The sequence below is a fragment of the Ambystoma mexicanum genome, chromosome 11 (assembly GCF_040938575.1).
Source record: "Ambystoma mexicanum isolate Mex_15411 chromosome 11, UKY_AmexF1_1, whole genome shotgun sequence".
NCBI classification, from domain to species: domain Eukaryota; kingdom Metazoa; phylum Chordata; class Amphibia; order Caudata; family Ambystomatidae; genus Ambystoma; species Ambystoma mexicanum.
The window spans coordinates 1,401,260,268-1,401,281,198 of record NC_090934.1 but is presented as its reverse complement, the minus strand read 5'-3'; the positions used below and the strand labels follow the sequence as shown (position 1 = coordinate 1,401,281,198).

The 20,931-nt window shown below is 50.9% G+C and overlaps 1 protein-coding gene across 3 annotated transcripts in view; it reads left to right on the top strand.

Annotated features, from left to right (window-relative positions):
- Positions 1-20,931, top strand: part of LRRK1 (leucine rich repeat kinase 1) — a 1,071,210-nt gene that overhangs the window by 678,620 nt on the left and 371,659 nt on the right. For all 3 annotated transcript variants that reach the window (XM_069625026.1, XM_069625024.1, XM_069625025.1), the window contains exons 22-23: positions 18,543-18,706; positions 20,197-20,336. In XM_069625026.1, coding sequence (XP_069481127.1) covers positions 18,543-18,706; positions 20,197-20,336 — 304 coding nt within the window. The remainder of the gene's footprint in view (positions 1-18,542; positions 18,707-20,196; positions 20,337-20,931) is intronic.

Sequence of the window (20,931 nt, the reverse complement as noted above, 5' to 3'; positions counted from 1 at the left end):
TTGATGTCCTCGGTCTTACCGAGACCTAGTTCACCACGAGCTCTGTCACAAGTTTTGACACTCTCCTCCCTGATGGTTACAAGATCCTCTCAGCACCTAGATCCACCCGGCCCGGAGGGGCTGTTGCTCTGATTTTCCCTGAGTGGATTGCTACTTCTATCATCCCCACTCAGACCTATTCCTCTTTCGAATGCCTCGTCTGTAGGCTCTCGCTCTCTCTCCCAGCCACTCCCTTACTATTGCTACTCTGTATCGGCCCCCTGGCCAAGTCACCTCTTTTCTCTCTGAGTGGGCTGACCTCTCCTCAGCCTTCTTGGCCTCTTCTTCTCAACTCGTCCTCCTTGGGGACCTCAACATCCATCCTGATTCTCCCTTTTCTCCATCTACACTCTTTGGCGACCTCTGCGATTCACTCTGCCTCTCCATCCTTCCCTCCGGCCCTACTCACTCTGCTGGCCATACACTTGATGTCTTGATCTCCTCTGGCCTCCCCCTGTCTACTCCTCTCATCACTCTTCTCTCCTGGAGCGATCACTCCCTTCTATCCTCTTTTCTTCCCATCTCCCCCCTCCAGCCAAGCCTGCACCAAGACTGCCACCCACCTTCTCAGACACCCGACCCATAAAGCGCGTGTCAGTCGAGGCTTTTGCTGCCTCCTTCTCACCCCCTCCTCCACTTCAGGCTGACTCTCACCCTGACTCAGCCTTTTCTCTGTTCTACTCCTCTATTACTGCTACCCTCGATACTCTTGCCCCTGTCATGAGGATCCGCCTTAAGCCCAAAGCTAAGTGCAACACTTGGTTTGACTCTGACCTATCTTCACTGAAACGTAAGTGTAGGGCGGCTGAGAGGAAATGGAGGGCCTCTTGCTCATCACCTGACAAACTGGCCTGTCGCCTTCTCCAAAGGCAATATCGCCTCTGTACGAACCAAGAAGCGAGCTCATATTCAAGCCTGTGTTTCTGCAGCATCTAACAACTCGGCCGAACTCTTTAAAATCTGCAAGGAGCTGGCAAACCCTGCCGCAGTATCCACCTCTCCTCTCGCCTCTCAGGCCCTTTGCAATGACCTTGCCTCACACTTTATCTGTAAAACTAAGGACATCCTGTCCACACTCTCCACCTCTCCTTCTCGCCTCCCCTTCCCTCCTCTGCCTGCTGATCCTCCCTCAGATTCTCCTCCTCCCTCTTTCTCCGCCTTTCCTCTTTTCTCCCCTGATGAGGTCACTAGACAAGTCCGATCTATGAAAGCCTCATCAAAACAGGTTCATCCCTGTTCCTCCAAAGCCATTAAGGACCACATTGACACCCTTGCACCTGCCCTTGAAGACTTCTGCAACCTCTCCTTTGCCTCTGGCTCTTTCCCCTCCCCCCTGAAACACTCCATTGTGCATCCTCTACTCAAGAAACCCTCAGCTGATCCCTCCTGTCCAGCTAAGTATCGCCCCATTTCCATAACCCCCTTTCTGGGTAAGCTCCTGGAAAAGCTTGCAATCTCTCATCTCAACCTTCATTCTGACTCTGTCGGCTCACTCCATGACCACCAATCTGGCTTCAGAGCCTCCAGAAGTATGGAAACTGCTCTCCTGAACATCTGTGAAAATCTGCTCTCCAACCTTGACTCTAACATTCCCTCTGTCCTTATCCTACTTGATCTCTCCTCCGCCTTTGATACGGTCAACCACACCATCCTGCTCAATCGTCTCCGTGACAACCTTGGCATCACTGATCAGGCTCTGGCTTGGCTTACCTCCTTTCTCTCTAATCGACCTTCCCAGGTGCAACTTGGGTCCTTCCTCTCCTCTATCTCCCTCTCTGCCTGTGGTGTTCCTCAGGGGTCTAATCTCTCGCCCTGGCTTTTCAGCCAATGCTTGGCAACCCTTGCCTACTGCATCTCCATCTTCTGCTCCAACTTCCAATGCTATGCTGACGACACACAACTCATTTTCAGGCTTCCCTCTGCCACCTCCCCTTCCTCCCTCATCTCTGACTGTCTAATCGCCATTCAAAATTGGTGTGCCGCCAACGATCTCTGTTTAAATGCTAATAACACTGAGATCCTCCTCATCGGCACATCCTCTCCTTCCTTCCCCCTTACTCTCTGGCCTGCCTCCTCGGCCCTCCTCCTGCACCTACCTGCGAAGCAAAGAACCTCGGGGTCATCTTTGATTCCACACTATCCTTCTCCTCACACATCTCTGAAGTCCCAAAAAAATATAACTTCTTACTACACTTCCTCAGAGGTACCTTTCCCTTCCTCTCCTTCCCACAGAAGCTCACTGTCTCCCAAGCTCTGATTCTCTCTAAGCTGGACTACTGCAACAGCCTCTATCTAAATAATAATAATAATAATAATTTGGCATTTATATAGCGCTAGGAACCCTCAGGTATCTGAGCGCTGCTTATTATTACCCACGGTGTGTGGTGCTCATTTATCGACCTCGGAAGGATGAAAGGCTGAGTTTGGCCCCGCCGGGATTCGAACCTGTGTTAGCAGGATCTGCACGAATGTCAAAGCGAGTGCTCTACTCGCTGTGCCACTTGACCGGCTAAAGCTACCTGCCTCCACCCTCCACCCTCTACAGCTAATCCAGAACAGAACTGCGAGACTTGTCCTTGGCCTCAAGCCCCGGGATCATATCTCTCCAGCACTGAAATCCCTCCATTGGCTCCCAGTGGATGCAAGGATTAAATTTAAAACCCTTTGCATTGTCCACAAGGCTTTCTGGGGCCTGGGTCCTAAATACCTTCAACTATCCCTCCGTAAATACCTCCCTTCTCGAGCCCTTCGCTCCTCTACTTCAAACTCCCTCAGGGTCAGCCGCTTTTCTAAGAAACGTGCAGGGGGCAGATCTTTGTCCTCGGCCGGAGCCTCCCTTTGGAACGGCCTCCCTGAACCTGGAGGAAAACCCATCTATGATTCTGGAAGCTCCTTAAGACCTTCCTCCTCTTCGCATCTGCCTTTGCCGCTCTCCTCCCCTGTTGATCTGCCTTCTCTTCTCAGCATTGCCTCACCTGCCAACGGGGCCCCCTTGGCTCAGTTACCTGCCCTCCTGGACTTCCTCCGGCACTGCCTCACGGCCACCCCTGCACCGGGGCCTGTTACCTGTACCCTCACAGGTCCCCCCACTCCTCTCCTGCACTTATCAGATGTTACCCTATCTGACTTGCCCTGCACTGCACCCTTCACTGGCTGCACTAATCACTGCTCTTATCACCTTATTTATTCACTTATGTATCCACTAACTTATTATTTATCCTATGCCTGCACTTCTTTGCCCCCCCTCTCTTTTTCTGTTGCACTTCCCCCTTTCCCTTTCCCATGCACTTGCACGTTCTCAATGTCACTGGGCCTAGTAAGATCGTTTGTTTTTATTTTCTCCCCTGCTCTCCCTCCCTTTGCCTGGTCGCGCTCTGAAACACCTGTGTATGGGCGCGATATAAATAAAATATCATATCATATCATAAGCGCTCCAGCATTTGCGCGGGCATGAAAATCCATGCCCGCGCATCAGATGCAGTAGCATTCGTATGGTAGAGACGAAGGGAGCAGCGGAAACACAAGTTGTGTTGTTTCTCCTCCGTACAAATGCTTGAAGTGGCGTGAATGCAAGGCGTTAAAGCATTACTCAAAGCTTTTACGCCTTGCAGTTGCGTTACGAACATGAGCCCCAGTGGAGTGATCTCCGAGTGTCCCTGCCTTTCTGTCTCCTTTGATCCTTACTGTGTAGGTTAACGTGGGTATGTTCTCCATCATTTGTGAGATTTGACTTGTTCGTTCTCTTTGAGTGGTCAGATGTGTGACCTTCGAAAACACCTGAAGGTGAGTGAGTGTGGCAGTGTTCTCTGAAGTGTTTAGTGAGTGCAATTTATTTTCCCTGGGTGGACAGGCTGTGTGCTCTTCCATGACACCTGGATGTAACTGCTGGATTGGTTGATGAGCCTGGCGTGTGTTCTTGGCATGGCCAGACTTTGCAGCCCTCTTTGCCATTTGCATGTGGGTACTTGTTGTGGGTGCCTGGCTTTTTCCCCTCGTAGTTGCCAGGCTTGTGACCTTTCGTAGGCCTGAGAAATAGCGCATGTGTAGCAAGTTTGTACTCAAAATTGATTGGTGAGTGTGGTTTGTCGTCTCCCGGAGTGGAAGGGCAAGCTTCATGCACCTTCCCAACAGGTGCATGTGGGTGTTAACATGGAAGCAAAGCCTTCATTCACACGCTGTACCGTAGCATGCTTCCCAGATCCCAAGGCTCCTTGGCCACCGTCTAATTTCTAGGTTTGCACAGGACCTTTTCAGAACCGAAGTTCAACTAGCCCAAAGTGGCAGCAATTCTATGCTAATTGGACGGCACTCCAGAAAGCTCAGTTGTTGGTTCTTGCCACATGTGCTATCAGAAATTCAAGCTGTGCGCATTCTTGACAGTGTCTTCGGCTGTTTCATGCCGGATGTAACACCTTTCATCAGACCAGGGGATTTTGACGGTGGTGATCAGCAAGGGGGATTAACCAGAAGCCCTACACCCTGCCAGCACTCCCCAGTCATATCCGCATTGCCAAAGTCCGTAGAAACCCAACCCTACATCCGCCATTCACCCAACCCCTTCTCCAGACAATAAAGATAGTACACCGCCTTTTAGACTAGACAAACGCATTTGAAAATTACCCAAGCGTCCTTATCTAAATAGATAGTCCAGCCTCATGGCACTCTGCACCCCTCAATTTTAATGTCATGCTGCGGAAAACGTGAGCAGGGTTACAATGTTTCTAAATGCCTGATGTCTCTATGCAACCATTTTTAAACAGTGATACAAACACATATTACCCACTCTATGATCTATCCATGCCAGACGGCTATTACTTTCTGATGAAACTGAACGACTCCAAATGTTAAAGAGATACAGACAGGAAGTGCATGCCAACTGCTGACATGCATATCCAACTCGGTTGGTTATTGACCATCAAAAGGTAGATACAGCACAGTCCACACTAAACACAGCTGCATACAGCGAGGCAACCTGGAAACAATCAAAACACAACTGCTGCCAATGAACTCCTAGTCACAGAGGGAATCTCAACACCACCTGGCCCAGCAGCTGATTCCTGATGAAACAGACACGCCTGCAGATGAAAGAGCTGCATAACTAAAGAGCTCTGGCGCTTAAGAACACCCAGAGGCCTTCATTTTGATGTGGTTTTGTGCTGCACTGTTGGTAGGGGAATTGAAGTGGCAATAAGGTGACTCAGTCTGCTCCAGTGTATTCTGCAATGGCAGATTGCCATGCTGCCACTAGAGATCTCCAAACACAAAAGGAAAATGGGAAGCAAGGGTGTGCTGTTTTCAGGTGCAGAATGCGGTTATTCGTTTGTAGTGCACTTCAGTTGGGAATGCTGTCATGCTCTTTGACATGTCACAGATCTATGTAACCTATATCACAGGCATGAACTAGTTACCTTTTCAGCTCTGGCAGTGACTCACCCATATCCCCTGACCAGCACTCTGAGGGCTGTTCAGAAGAGCAGAAGCCTAACAGGCCTTGTGTGTGCTGTGAACACCACCTGCAGGAGTATAGACTTAAAAGTTTGCAAAAGGCCCTTGAAGAAAATCTACCTGCCTCTGAGCCGCAACTGCAGCACGTGGGAGAGGCTGAAATGGCAACACATGACCAGCCCAAGCACGGTCTCTCTAAACGAGGGTTGTAGTGCCCCCTGTATTTCACTTCACCCCCAACCCCTACCGAAGTTCTTTTGCCCCTCCATCATCTAACAGCGACCGTGCCCTGGTTCCCTGACAACTTCCTTAAGTGCTCCCACCAAGGTACAGAGTGCTTGAGGGCTTGTGGTGGCCAAGGAAAGTAGTGGCCCTAGCCATGTTGTCAGACATGGGTGAGTAAAGGCAGCAAAGATCAGTAAAAGCATAGGAAGAAAGAGCACTCGCTAGCCAGCCTAACCCGCAGATTGTGGGAGGTGTGCAGGACTGGCCACCGGACAGAAAATACCATGACTTACCTAATCTAGGTGGCCTGGCAAAGAGTAGTGGTAAAGGGTCTCGCCTGTTTGCCCGATCGCTGGGCTTGCCCTTCGCCCTGTGATATGGCCTGTTCTAAAACAGCCTTCTTGCCACTGGCTTCAACTGCTTACTTTGAGATTTGCCACTACCTTATGCACATAACTGAAGCACATTGAGTTGATCTGACGCGCTTATTTCCCCCCCCCCTCTGGTAAGCATTGTATGGACCTTTCTCACTTACCATTCTCTACTCATTTCCTCTGTGTTGCTATCCTCTGCCTTTTGCATGTCCTTCCATGTGCCTAGTCTCCTGCTAACCTATGCAGGCAGCAGTTGACTCCCTTGCATCACCTAACCTTTTATCCACAGCAAGCCTCCTGCTCTTTGTTCGCCATCTCTTTGGTACCCATCCACTTGACCTCATGTTTACCACCTAACCAGATGCATCTTAATCTTCCCTTATCCTGACTCAACTGTGCATCACCCAGCCCTACCATCCATTGGCTGCAGAATGACCTAAGGAACCTTTAGTCAACCAATAGCCTTTTCCCTTTACAATGCCACCCCCCTTTCTATACCCATAACACGTGTGTTGTGGCATGCTTAGTTAAGATGTATGTGATGGCATCTGGAGGGAAGGGAGATGTGTTGTCTTGTGCCTGGGATGGATGTAGAAGCCTGCTGATGTAAGAGGGAATGTTGTGGTGTGAGTGAGGGGATGCTTGTAGTAAAGGTTCTAGTCCCGGGCGGTTGGAGACCCCCCGCCGGGGTGATGGGAGCCAGTGGTCACTGAGCTATCTCAATGTAACTTAAGTATCCTTAATAAAGTAACTGATGGTCCTAAATTATTTCAACATCACGAACCAAAACGGTTGGAAAACCTTTAAAAAGTGACTTTTCAACCGGAACGCCCCGCTCGCTGCCTTTTATTGGGAAATTAAAGTGAAGCAGTGATGCGCGGCCTTTCGCGTTGCTCACACAACAATCACTAGTATCTTAATCAAAAGCTTCTTTGACAAAGTCAGAAAGCCATGCCAACACAGGATTAAAATGAGCGGACAAGAAACCCTCCCATAAAAGTCTTAATTATACCAATAATGTTACCCACAATTATGAAACAAATATATTCCAAACTATACATCGTTGTCATGATCTCTGCTTCCAAAAGGTCAGGGTTTTCCCAACTCCCTTGGAAGCAGATCCATAACCCAGGTTCCGAGTTCCAACCAGTCCCAATTGGGACCTTTTGGACCCAGTCCTGGCGCCAGTGGCACCAGGCTCATAAATATGCCCAGTCCCAGCGCTGGAAGCGCCGGGCTCATAATGCTTGGGTGGACTTACCTGCAGCAGACCATGCTGCTTACTTGCCTGCCAGTTGAGCCTCTGATCCTCTTCTGTTTGGAACTACTTTTCCTGTTGGGTGGGGCAGGAGCCACTCCCTAGATTCAGAACACTGGAACTCTTCTGGAAGGCAGGAACTCTTTTCTTACCTAGGCGTGGCTGTGGAAGGAGACACCTAAGCACTACAGGAGGCTATTTAAACCACAGCCGGTGGATGAATCTTGCTTTGCGTTATTCTGCATCCTCTGCAGCAGAACGCTCATCGTGTCTTCTGCATCCGGTCCTGGGCCTAAGGGAAAAGGCTTACCATCCTGAATCCAGTCTTCAGCAACACCTATAAAGACAAGAAAGAACAGGTTAGCATTACGGTCTTCAGTGACAGCTCTTCACTTACCTGGTCCATCGGCTGTCACCAACGCCTCGCGCTGCATTCCGACATCTGAAGGACAAAGGCTTACCTACTCTTCGTGCGCTCCGCAGGTCTTCACACTGCATTCCGGCATCTGAAAGACAAAAGCTTACCAACTCTTCGCACGCTCCGGAGGCCTTCGGCGCTGCATCCCGCATCTGAAAGACAAAACAAGGTGCGTTTAAAGACATTGGGGAACTTTAATACTCACGTGCCATTACTCCTTTCCACATCTAACCCAGTGGGTATTCCGGCACCCTGCAGCCGCTCCGAACTTATACCTGCAAAATAAAAAGACAGTTAGAGCGCATCGTGAAGCAGGCAACAAGCGCTTACTTACGTGCTTCCAGGCGCTTCTATTCATCACACGGGCTCCATCTTCAACTCACTTCAGCCCGTCATCTACCATCGCCGGAACCCTGCAAAACAAGAGACATCATTACTAAAGACTTTAAAGACATTAGAATTACTCGAAACTTACCGTTCGTGCAGTAAACGACGGACAGCAGTCCTCTGAAGTCAAGAGGCCTGCTCCCCTTATCCAGTGAAGAAACTGGTTACAGCACCCTGCCCCGAGGCAGATGGAGAGCACGGCGTTCACTTACCTAAGGTGAGAGCGTTAACCTTCGGGGTTCTACAGGAGAAGAGAAAGGGAAGAAGAGAGAGACATTCAATAACCCAGTTCATTAATCCCATATTTTCTATCTGCAGACATCTTACCCTTCGAGTCAGACATACAGTGCACAGAGGTCCAGCCCAAAGAGCCAGCCGTGTGTTACACATCACCTTTGAAGATACGGTATACGCCCAGTCAAGACCGGCGCCTCTACGGGAATCAGGTGAGCGTTACAATCGTGATGCCAAACCATAGGCCAGAGGAGAGAGACTCTACAAAAACAGTAGCATCCCATCATTCTAAAGAAAGCCACGCCTTGCCAACAGTAACCAAGCATCCACAAGGATTTCTAAGCAAGTACTTGCCAAACCCGGGAGCAACACTTTTACATTGCAACCACATGTTGACCTGGTTAGCCTCTCTAAGCCAGTGGTTGCAGTGCACAAAAAGAAATAGTGGAACGATTTTTCTGCCGGCCATCGCCACGCCCCGTCCCACACACAGACCAAACTCCCAAACAAACATACCTGCTGTTTAAGAGAATGTTCAGTGCTGTGCAAGTTTCAACTTCTTCCAACACTTTGATTTTAAAACTAAAACCATTGCGGAACGTTTTCTTTTTTAAATAAAAGTATAGAAAAGTAAAACTTAAAAAAAAAAAAAATAGAGGAGCACCGCTCACTTCGACCACTGCTTTGTCGTAACTCTTGCAAGCACTCAACAGATCTAGCCAGTAACCTTCAAACAGTCACACCCATTAAACATGTAAAGTCACCTTACAATTGGAACCATAAACCGATGATCAACCTCCTAGAAACATGCTCACATCGCTCAAATTATTGAAGTAGGGGACCTCATGCTCCTAGGAATCCGAGATACAAATATTACACTACTGGAAACACCACTTTGCCACCTGACTGCAATCTTTGCGTAAGCAATAGAGTTGGCAACAATATGGAGTCATTGCACCTCTCTAGCATGAGAAATTCTGTTTCACCCCTGTGCACGTAATACTCACCCAGTCCATCGAAAGGATTATGTGCCGAATACCACCTGGGCAATCTTGGGGGCGTACTGTCCTCCTGGCAGTGACTCCAAATTCCTGTCTGAATCGTATGCCCTCCAAATCAGCATTTGGCCCACCTTTGCCCACTTTTAACAAGATATAGATTCTTGGTGCTATTATCTATCGCTAGACTGGATTGAGCTTAAAACAGAAAATTTTACTCAAACTATTAGCAAGCTAGTATTTCACGCTTGATCAACGAAACCACCGCAAAAATGGACGAGCGCTTAACATTGTGTAAACTTGTGGGTTATCACTTACTCATGAAACACATCCCCATCCCCTGGCACAATCAACATTTAGTGATGAAGGATTAGGGTGTGCCTACTTTAACTGGTAGCAAACTCAAGGGAAGCAACACCCTCCAAATCTTCACTACCCATAAGCTAGATAAACTTTCAACCTTCCTAACTCACACTCTGTGACAGGTTTTCCCAAGAAACACTCCCCGAAAAAGAAAAGTTCAAGTATTTAAGGAACTACGGGTTTGTCAGGAATGGGTCTCCGGGGTTGTCCCTTGTACTCTTTCAGAGCACAGTGTGACCAAAGGCACTTATGTGCCTCTTGGCTGCTTCATTAGTGGTGTCCTTGTCTCAGACTGTCGCCTTTTACTTTTGTAAAATCTTCCCCCGCCGAGGTTTTCTTTTCACTAGAGCTCAAGCGTTTAACCTTCTCTTGTTGGTTTCTCTGGTTGTTAGGGAACTGACGTAATATTACTGTATGTTACTCATGCTTTGTCTTTTCCCACTGGACTCTTCTCTCCACCAGAATATGCGGGATTAATATTCCCTTCTTTCTTACTGAGAACATTATGGTTCGGACACAGCACTCCAGAATCCAGCTTCTCCAGCATGGGGTCTGGCATGGATTCACATGCTCATGAATATTCCCCGTCGTCAGGCTGGGAATCCTCGGTAAAGAAAAAATCAGTATCAGTTTCGTTTCTGATCTGTCTTTCATAGTAGTAACCAATCACTGATCTCTGCGTCATACTGACCACAGCCAATGACTGCCCTCTACCTAGGCCCTGCCTCTGGCAGCAATCTTCAGATTTTTACTGCACGTTCAAGTGTTGGGATCCTCGTGCTATTGCTCTCGAGCGTTAGTGCTATTTTTTCACGTTTCTTTCTCAAAAAATTCCTCTTTTTCGGTCAAAAGAGCCTCAAGCTCCACCGTTTCTTCATCCGATCAACGGGGACCCGTGTCGGATTCGTCTACGCCCCTCAAGGGTGAAGATTCCGTCGAGCCACGCTTTTGAAGGACTCCAGAAGCTTCTCAGGCCCATCTCGGACATGGCCAGGGAGAAGGGAAGCTCGACGCCCGGAAAGCTGTTCAGGGCCTGCCCTGGATGCCAGCTTCAGAATGTCTTTAAGGAGGACGAACACTCCCTTTGTCTTTACTGCCTACATGAGGACAAGACGCACGTGGAGAAGGACTGTGCGTTTTGCGGCAATATGTTGGAGCGGACCATGAAGGACCGCCATTAACGTCTCGCCAACTGGCTGGAAGGGAAGAGCCCGTCAGGCGAGAAGAAGAAGAAGTCTGAGCGGTCTTCTAAGACCTTTGAGGACGCCCCGGCGACGGGGGTCCAACACAAGGCCAAGCACGGTGAGTCCGCTGGCACCGGGAGCGCCGAACGGTCGGGCTCTACGGGCGCCAGGCAGGGCGCATCCTCCCCGGCGCCATCAACCACGAGCCAACGCTCTGGTTCGGGTAAGAGGAAGGCCGAGCACCCGGCGAAGCTCCTGGAGAGACCCCGGTCGAGCTCGAAGGCCCCATCGGAGGGGGAGCGAGGCAGTGACCCTCCCCCCAAGGAGAAGGCGGTGAGCGCACCTAAGGTGGTGAAAGCCTTAATCCATCCGGCCAAGGCCTCTATCGAGGCAGTCGCGGCGGCCCTGGCTCAGCCTGTGGAGGCTACACCAGTGGTGGCGACCTCGGGGCTCGGAGTCTCCCTGCCACCGCGGAGGGAGTCCTCTTTTATGCCCATCGACAGGACCCCCGTGAAACCTCCGACGGAGAAGAAAAAGGGGGGGCAGGAGGTCATCGTGGATTCGGCCTCAACCTCTGAGGAAGAGCTGATCGAAGTCTTAAGCCACGGCGTTGGCGTGGAAGAAGACCAGCCCGTCGGGAGGGACCCCGACGTAGGAGACGACGATAACGTTGAGGGTGCCGACGGGGCTCCTGACCGCCCGTCGGACTCCCCTCAACCAGTGCCCCAAGACAACTCGGCGGCCATTTTGTTGGCTATACAGTCCTTATGCTCGGAGATAAGGACGAGACTGCCGTTACCACCAGCGGAGGAACCGCTCCCGACGGGGGACCCGGAGCCAGGCCCTTCTGGGAGCCCTCCCCCTAAGAGAAGAAGGATTCATCCTCCACTTCCTTTTCAGCCATCGCGCCCTGTTCAGCCCTCCTCCCCGTCCACGACACGTGGGGATGATACAGGGACTGACACGGCCGCGACAGGTACAGACGACAAGGTTTACGAGGATCTGCCGTCGTCACCTCCCACCCGGGCTTCTCCGCCCGATGAGATTGGATCGTTTCACTCCATGATTGCCAGGGCATCCGAGCTTTTCCAGCTCTGCCCGGAAGAGAAGAAGAAGCAAGGTTTCCTTTATCAACGGCGCAAGGCCAAGAGGAAGACGGTCTTCTCTGTACCTCTACTGGACGATATTTGGGATGAGGGCCTCGCCCTCCTCAAGAACCCATCCACGACGCCGGCTAGAAGGGATCAGTACGAGAAGAAGTACCGGGTCCCGGACGCGGCCCCCTTGTGCCTTCGGGCACAGCCGACCCCGGACTCGGTCGTCTCCACGGCGGCCAGGAAGAAAGCGGGGGGGGCACGGCCTCTACATCGACCTCCCCGCCGGACGGCGAGGGAAAGAAATTAGATACGATGGGACGCAGAGTCATCTCATCTGCGGCGACGACGATTAAGGCGGCCAATGCCTTGACTATCGTAGCACGCTACGACAGGGAGTTGTGGTACAAACTAGCCCCCCTGCTGGACTTCCTACCGGACGACAAGAGGGCGGAAGCCCTAGAGATCTTGCAGGAAGGAGAGGTGGCGTCGGACCACGCCATTACGATTGCGACGGACATCGCTGACGCTGGATTTCGCCAGTTGGGCAACGGCGTGTGCCTTGGGCGGCGTGGATGGCTCAAGGCTACTGACTTCCGTCAGGACGTGCAGACCAGAGTCTTGGACATGCCGTTCGACGGAAACAACCTGTTTGGGAAAACAGTGGACGATTCCCTTCAAGCCATCAAGGCAGACATGGAGACGACCCGGGCTCTTGGGGTTCTCCAGCAACGGAGGCCGAACCCTTCGGAGCGGCAGAGGCAAACAGGGTGCCTCCAAAGATTCCAGCGGCGGATTTTCCACCTACCGTCAAGCGGCCCGTTCATCGTCACAGGAAGCTTACAGGGGACGAGGCAAGTCAGGCGGACCCCGCCGTCGTCGCCAAGGAGGACAAGGCGGCAAAGCCTCGTCTAAGCAGGACTGAACCAGCCGTGGGGTCGGGCCCCCACCGAAGCACCCCTGTGGGAGGCCGGCTGGCGAGCTTCGTCAGCGTGTGGGAGTCCATCTCCACCGACCGTTGGGTGCTGGACGCCCTAGGTCAGGGTCACGCACTCAAGTTTCTAAAGAGGTGCACGCGCGTCCCCCCTGTGGCCAGGAAAGAACATCACGTCCCTCAACTTCTCTTGGAGGTAAAGGCGATGCTCAAGAAGGGCGCCATCGAGCTCGTCCCAAAGAGGCTTCGGGGCTCCGGAGTTTACTCAAGATACTTCCTCATGAAGAAGAAGACGGGAGGATGGCGTCCCATCCTGGATTCATCAAGGCACAGAAGTTCCGGATGGTCACCCTCCAACACGTCCTGGGTCAGCTGGAGGAGGGCGATTTCCTGTCGTCGTTGGATTTGGAGGATGCCTACTTCCATATTCCCATCCTAAAGGGACACCGAAAGTTTCTCAGGTTCGTGGTCCAAGGGCGTCACTACCAGTTCAGAGCCCTTCCCTTCGGATTGAGGTCGGCACCCAGGGTGTTCACCAAGTGCCTCGCACCGGTGGCAGCGCAGCTGCGCCGAGAGGGGATCCACGTCTACCCCTACCTGGACTACTGGCTCATCCAAGCAAAGACGAAGGAGCTCGCCGTGGAGCACACGGCAAGGACCGTCCAACTACTCACGGACCTGGGATTCTCCATAAACTACGCCAAGTCCCACCTGGTGCCCGCGCAAGACGCACTGTTTCTGGGAGCGAAGCTCGACACAGTGTCGCTTCTGGCCTCTCTGTCGGAGGAAAGGACGAGGGCCGTCTTGGGCAAGGTGCATCGGATGCTGGTTGCGGACGCGGCCAGAGTGAGGTCCATCAAGTCCCTCCTCGGAATGTCTTCTTGCATTTACCTCATCCACCTGTGCAGGCTCTGGATGCGCCCGTTGCAGGAGTTCCTGGACGCGCGCTGGATCCAGACAACGGGCAGCTTCGAGGAGAGGATCACACTCGACGAGAGTTTCCGACGAGCGATCCAGTGGTGGGGCACCCGCGCGCATCTGACGGCGGGCATGGACTTCCAGACCCCCGGCCACCAGGAGACAGTGACCACGGATGCCTCCCTGGCAGGGTGGTGAGCGCACACCGAAAATCTGCACGCGAGAGGCCTTTGGCTTCCGACGGAGAAGTCCCTCCATATCAACGTCCTGGAGCTCCGTGCAGTGTTTTGGGCCCTCAGGTCCTTTCTTCTGTCCCTCAAGGGCAAGGTGGTGAGGATCTTCACCGACAACACCACCACCATGTTCTACATCAGGAAACAGGGCAGAACCAGGTCCCCAGCCCTGTCCAAGGAAGCGCAGGATCTGTGGCATTGGGCCGTCGCCCAAGGGATGTTTCTGGTGCCGTTTCATCTGGCAGGGATAAAAAACACCATCGCCGACTCGCTCAGCAGAGAGCTGCGCTCGTGCCACGAGTGGGAACTACGACAGGATCTAGTGGACCGCCTCTTCCGACGGTGGGGCACACCCCAGATCGATTTGTTCGCGCCGTCGACGAACTCCAAGTGCCGGAGGTTCGCCAGCAGGTTTCCCCAGCCGAGTAGCATGGGCGATGCTTTCTCGTTCCCCTGGGAGGGCCTGTTTCTATACGCGTTCCCTCCATTGCCATTGCTGATCCGGCTCATCAACCAGCTCAAGAGGTCACGGTGCAGGATGATCCTCGTCGCACCTGCGTGGCCGAGGCAGATATGGTTCCCAGACCTTCTGGACTTGTCAGCGTCCCCGTCAACCAAGCTGGCAGTGGACGCGGATCTTCTCTCCAGGGAAGGAGGCGCCATCCTCCATCACGACCCGAAGTCGCTGAGCTTGCAGGCCTGGCTCCTGCAGCGTTAGAGTTTGGAGGATACGACATACCGGCCGACTGCAGAGAGGTTCTTGCAAAGGCCAGGGCGTCCACAACTCTTAAATGCTACGGACACAAATGGAAGAGGTTCTCTGTCTGGTGCCACGCACAGAAGATTAACCCTCTACGGATTACGGCTCCCCAAGTACTGCCGTACCTACTGACGCTGGCCAAGGCTGGACTGGCGCACGCGTCCATCAAGATTCATCTTGCTGCGATCTCCCGATACACCAGAACCACGGGGCGGACGTCTTTGTGGCCTCATCGTCTGGTGAAAAAGTTCATGAAGGGACTGTTCAGATCGTTCCCGCCGGTGAAGGCTCCGGCCCCGGCGTGGGAGCTCAACGTGGTGCTGACCAAGCTCATGGGACCTCCGTTCGAGCCTCTGCACTCGGCTCCGTTGAAGTTCTTGTCGTGGAAAACAGCGTTTCTTGTGGCCATCACCTCCGCACGACAGGTGGGAGAATCCAGGCCCTTTCCTGCAAGGCCCCGTACTTGACTTTTCACGACACGAGGGTAGTGCTCAGGACGCACCCCTCCTTCATGCCCAAGGTGCCGTCAGACTTCCACCTCAACGGACCCTTGGTGTTGCCTGTTTTCTTCCCGTCGCCTTCGTCGCCAGCTGAAAGGACTTTGCACTCGCTGGATGTGGCTAGAGCGCTGAAGTTCTACGTGGACCGCACAAAGTGTTTTCGGAAGACGTCACAACTCTTTGTGAACTTTGGACCTGTCAATCAGGGGAAGGCTCTCTCAAAGGCTTCCATTTCCAGATGGCTCTCCCGCTGTATCATGTACTGTCATCGGTTGGCAAACCGACCGCTGCCTGGCCGTCCAAGAGCCCATTCCACCAGAGCGATCGCAGCTACCACGGCGTTCCTATCTGGTGTGCCCTTGCTGGACATCTGCAGGGCTGCTACGTGGAGGTCGACGCACACCTTCACGAAATTCTACTGCGTCGATCGGGATTCCAGGGAGGAGTCCAGGGTCGGCCAAGCAGTGCTGCGCAACCTGTTCGCCTAAGGTGAGCCTGGTGAGTAGGTAAGAATTGCTTAATGTTGAGTTTGATGTAATGCTTAATGTTGAGCCTTTGCCACCTCCCGTGATTGTGCATGTGTGTACTGCTATGTATTCTTTATTCATGAGCATGTGAATCCATGCCAGACCCCATGCTGGAGAAGGAACAAGTTACTTACCTGTAACTGTTGTTCTCCAGCATGGGTCTGGCATGGATTCACATGCGAACCCTCCCGCCTTCCCCTCTGTGGCTCTTCACTTGGTCATACTGCCACTTCACGTGCTACCAAATCTGAAGATGGCTGCCAGAGGCGGGGCCTAGGTAGAGGGCAGTCATTGGCTGTGGTCAGTATGATGCAGAGATCAGTGATTGGTTACTACTACGAAAGACAGATCAGAAACGAAACTGATACTGATTTTTTCTTTACCGAGGATTCCCAGCCTGACGACGGGGAATATTCATGAGCATGTGAATCCATGCCAGACCCATGCTGGAGAACAACAGTTACAGGTAAGTAACTTGTTCCTTTTCCCACCTATGCACTCTTTTGCCCAAGGGACTCATCTCTCCACCATGAAGCAGCAGTTTAATGTTAATCGCTTCATTTCTGATGCTCAAGGAATTCGCTAAACATCTGGAAATGCAGCCTTTCACTCATATTCTCTCTTTCTCAGTATTTCTCCGCTCTTGATGTTCCTTTCCTATCCACCAGAGTACAGAGGCTCAATGCTGATTGGTTAATGGGCTCTAGGGATTGCCTGTGTGGGACATGTGCTCCCAGCAATGCAGTGTTCCTTTTCCTTTCTGGGTACCTTCTGTTCTCTTCCATGTTCAAGGTGACTTGTCTCTGATACTCCCAAGTGGAGCATGTATTGCTGCCCCGGTTGGTCAGCTCCTTGCGGTGTGTAGGCCCTTCCCCTTCAGATAGGTTTCCTACTCTGCTGTTGGTAGACTTTTGTCAGCCCCTCATGAGGTCTTCGGTTCAGAAACTCTTTGAGAAATGCCTGTTCCACTTGTGTCTTCACTCTCGGGATCTACTCCTCTGGTTTGGTAGATCCTCCCGCAGTTTATGCCTTTGCCACTCCTTCACTGCTGCATAGTCTCTCTCTGGAATGCTCTGCATTTTGGAGTTCAGCTACAATGTACATGTGGTCAGCAAGTGCATCAGTTAACATTACGTTCTACCGCCATCCTTTTTGCTTACTCCGCTGACTCCATCTTAGGTCTCATCCCCCTCCAATTTGATCAGTGGCAGACTTGTGTTGACCACGATCTCATTACCAAATTAACTCTATCTCCAGTTAAATAAACACCCTCTCTTGAGCTAGCCATCATACTAGCCATTGTGTTCCACGATAAAATCTCTAAAATACAGACAATATAAAGCATCAAATAAAGATCAAGTCTTCGTTATTGCCTGATTAGTACTCATTGGCAAGATTCCTATCCTTCAAAATGATCAAGCCAGGCGATTTATTCAAAGTGACGAGTAAACGAAAGCTTTGTTACAGCCATGTCATTCTTGCCCGGCGACGGCTTAACGAACATCTGCAAAGCTACCTCCATCGCTCCCCTCCCAAATGCAAAAGCAAATATCCTGTTCATTGGTAACATTGTACTGTGTGTAACTCCCTCCTTACTACCACACGGCACATTCAAACAGCCCAAACCGGGTGCCGGGTCCAGGTTCCAGGAATAGGGAATTACCGACCTTGGAGGGCCCGGTAATTCTCTTTCCCGGGACCCGGACCCGGTATATCCCATTCCCATTTGAGCCCCCATAGGGCTCAATGAGAATGGGTAGGATGCTAACAACGAGCCCGTTAATGACGGGCCCCTTGTTAGCATCTTGGTCTGCTAGCGGGTCCCGCTAAGAACGCCTGGTCCGACCAGACGTCCTCGGCGGGACCCGCTGCAGACTTCGTAATGAGGCGGCCCGCAGTGAACGGTGCCGGTCCCTTACCGGCACCGTTCGTTCTGTGGCCGCACTCGTTGTAATGCGGCCCATTGACCACAGCTGTGAGGCATGGCATAGGGTCACTTGGCAGCTGTGCCCATGCACAGGGAGGGTAGTATGAATACTACAGACTGCATTTGGTAATTACGAAAGCCGTTATAATGTTGCTTATTTGGGTGGTGTTATTTTTTTAACCAGCAGATTTTGCTGCTTGATCATTAACTGTAATTACAACAGGTGGCAAATTAACATATTTCTTGCGATAATCTGTAATCCTAATACCCTGGAGGGATCAATAATTTTCCGCCAGCTGTATTTCTGCCCAATATTCAGCTCTGAGAGGAAGTAGCTTTTTATAATAGTTAGCTTGAGCTCACAATACTCCTCTGTTCATGCTCTGAACCCTTGAAACCCTGCCAAGTCTGGGCTTGCCATCCATCTTCCAGCACATCACTGTACGTCTAAGTAAACACCCATCCTTCCTGTTTAGTGAGATTCTTTCTGTGATCATGGTTGTGTGCATATTAACATACATCATGTTCCCAGCAAGAGACGTCTGCAAGCATCCGATTCATTGTCTAATGCCCGGGGCAGACTTGCGGTGCCACAGTGTAATGTAATAGGAATTGATTTTGTGCTTCTTTCGAGCGTAGTGTTCTTCCGGGGCCCGGGATGGGTGCATTGAAAGATTTTAGCTCTTACCACAGCATTGTTCAATCCTCTTTATATGCATTTCAGCTTTTTGAAAACAAGAAGAATGAAAAGCCCAGAAGCCGGAAGGTGGCCGCTTATAGCTTTACTGGAAATCAGCGGAATCGATGCAGCACTTTCCGTGTGAAGAGAACTCAAACGATCTACTGGCAAGAAGGCCTGTTGGTGACCTTCGAAGGCGGCTACCTCAGGTAATCTGCTGGTTACCTTTTGAGGGTGGCTTCCAAGCGTGATCTTCTAGTGACTTTTGAGGGAGCATACCCCAAGTAATCTGTCAACTTCGAGCACGACTACCTGAGGTAATCGATGGTGACCTTCAAGTCTGGCTACTACATGTACTCTTCTAGTGACTTTTGAGGGAGCTCACCCCAAGAAATCAGCTAATGATCTTCAAGGGTGGCTCCCACATTTAATCTACTAGTTACCTTTGAGGGTAGCCACCTCAGTCAATCTGTTACTGGGTTGAGAAGCAGTGGTTCTCAACCACAAGTAGTCTTGAAATCATTGAGTACAAACTTTAACTAACCTGCTGGTGATGATTAAGTGCTGGAACCACCATTAATCGGTGATGGACCTCAAAAGACAGCAGCCTCAGGTATTCAGTTCTTGACCTACGGTAATCTGCTACTGGCCTTCGAAGGCAGTACCGCAGGTAATACACTAGTCACCTTTGAGGGAACGTATCTCATGTAATGTTTTACTGACCTTCAAAGTTAGGTTAGGTAACATTTAATAACATTTCAGTGGGGGCAACTCGTCTAATCTGTTAGTACCCTTAGATGGCAACACGCTCAAGGAACATGTTAGTCCTCTTCATGAGCCGGAGGGGGGATGGGGCTAGCAGTGTTAATCATTTGTAATCTACAAATGACAGGAGCACATCTCGGGCAACCTACATGAAAGCTTTGATCTTGGTGCCCTCACACAATCTCTTAGTGATTTTAGGTGGGAGGTGGTATATCACAGGTATGTATATATATATATATGTGGGTACTTGAGATCATCCATTGGTTACCTTCCAGAAGGGGACCTTGAGTGAACTCTTAGGGGTTTTAGAGTGCTCGGTCACATAGCATCTTTATTTGACTTGTAATCCATAGGTGGTCTATCAGGGGCAGTTACCTGTATGAATCTGTAGGTGATTTACTAAGGCAGGTATCTCTGACAATCTCTCTGTAACCTTACAGGATGAATATCGGGTAACCTGTGGGTGACTTTACCAGGTGGCTAAATCAGGCAATTTGTGATAATCCGTGGGACTTTTATCTGCAGTAATCTGTACAAGAATCCCATCTGGAAGGGACTGGGATTCTGATTACTGGAGGAAATAACTTCCAGTGGTCTTTCAAGATAACTTCCTAAAGTAGCCCCTTGGTTCCTTTTGGTGGCAGCTAGCTCGGTTAACCCATCTGTGCACTTACGCCTCTGCCAGCAATTGTGTACGTCCCTTTCTCTACCAGTTGCCTCAGGTAGCACGTTCATAGGCTCCCAGAAAGCTGCCTTCTAAATTATTTAGCAGCCATGCTCTGTGGCTACCGCTGAAATCTGTATTCTGCTACCGTCTTGGGTAGCGTGGCACCGATCTCCACACTGTCACCACTGCTTCTTACACTCTCATTGATCTCTCCTATGGAAGGTTTTTCTGTTGCTCAGTATCTTTTTATCTGTTTCTATTCTCCAGTGTTGAATCCTCAGATGTTTACTGGAATAAGAAGAAAAGTGAAGGCATCCGGTTAATTTGCCAGTCCGAGATGAGAGATTTCTCAGCGATGGCTTTTATCACGGACCATGTGAACTCTCTGATAGACCAGTGGTTTCCTGGTAAGATGAGTGAGGGCTTCCAGGCATTTGCTTTCATCATTATTTGTGTTTTTAATTGCTGTGAGCTTTACCTGCTATTGCTTGGCGTAGATAAATCAATAAGGATAGATTCTCCTCCCCGCGCACAGGGTAGAGCTACAGGGTCTGGCTTAGTCAGCATATATGCTCTGTGAAGGAACATCCGCACCCAGCTTCACTGTCTACTCTATCTGCATCAATGAGTCAAGAGTTTGTATTCCACCCAAGCCCTCTTTCCCTTCAGTGTTCCCCTGGTAGAGTGAATGAATCCGCAGCAGCTGGCATACCCTAACATGTTAAGCACACCAACCAAACATAGGGTATCCATACACAAAGGGGCAATTAAGAAACAGAAGCCCTCATTCCAACCAAGCCTTCCCACATTGAGGAGATTGCAGGCAGCCCCTCTGGTGGCCCTCAACCTGAGGTGGAAAGTTGCGCTACAGGAAGAGTCTCACCTGGGAGAGCAGAGTATTTACGATTAAACAATCATTAGTGTAACAGCAGCAGAGGACAAACACCTGCTCAGGCAATATCAGTATACCCCCTTTGATGAAGCCGAAGGCTTAACTGCTGG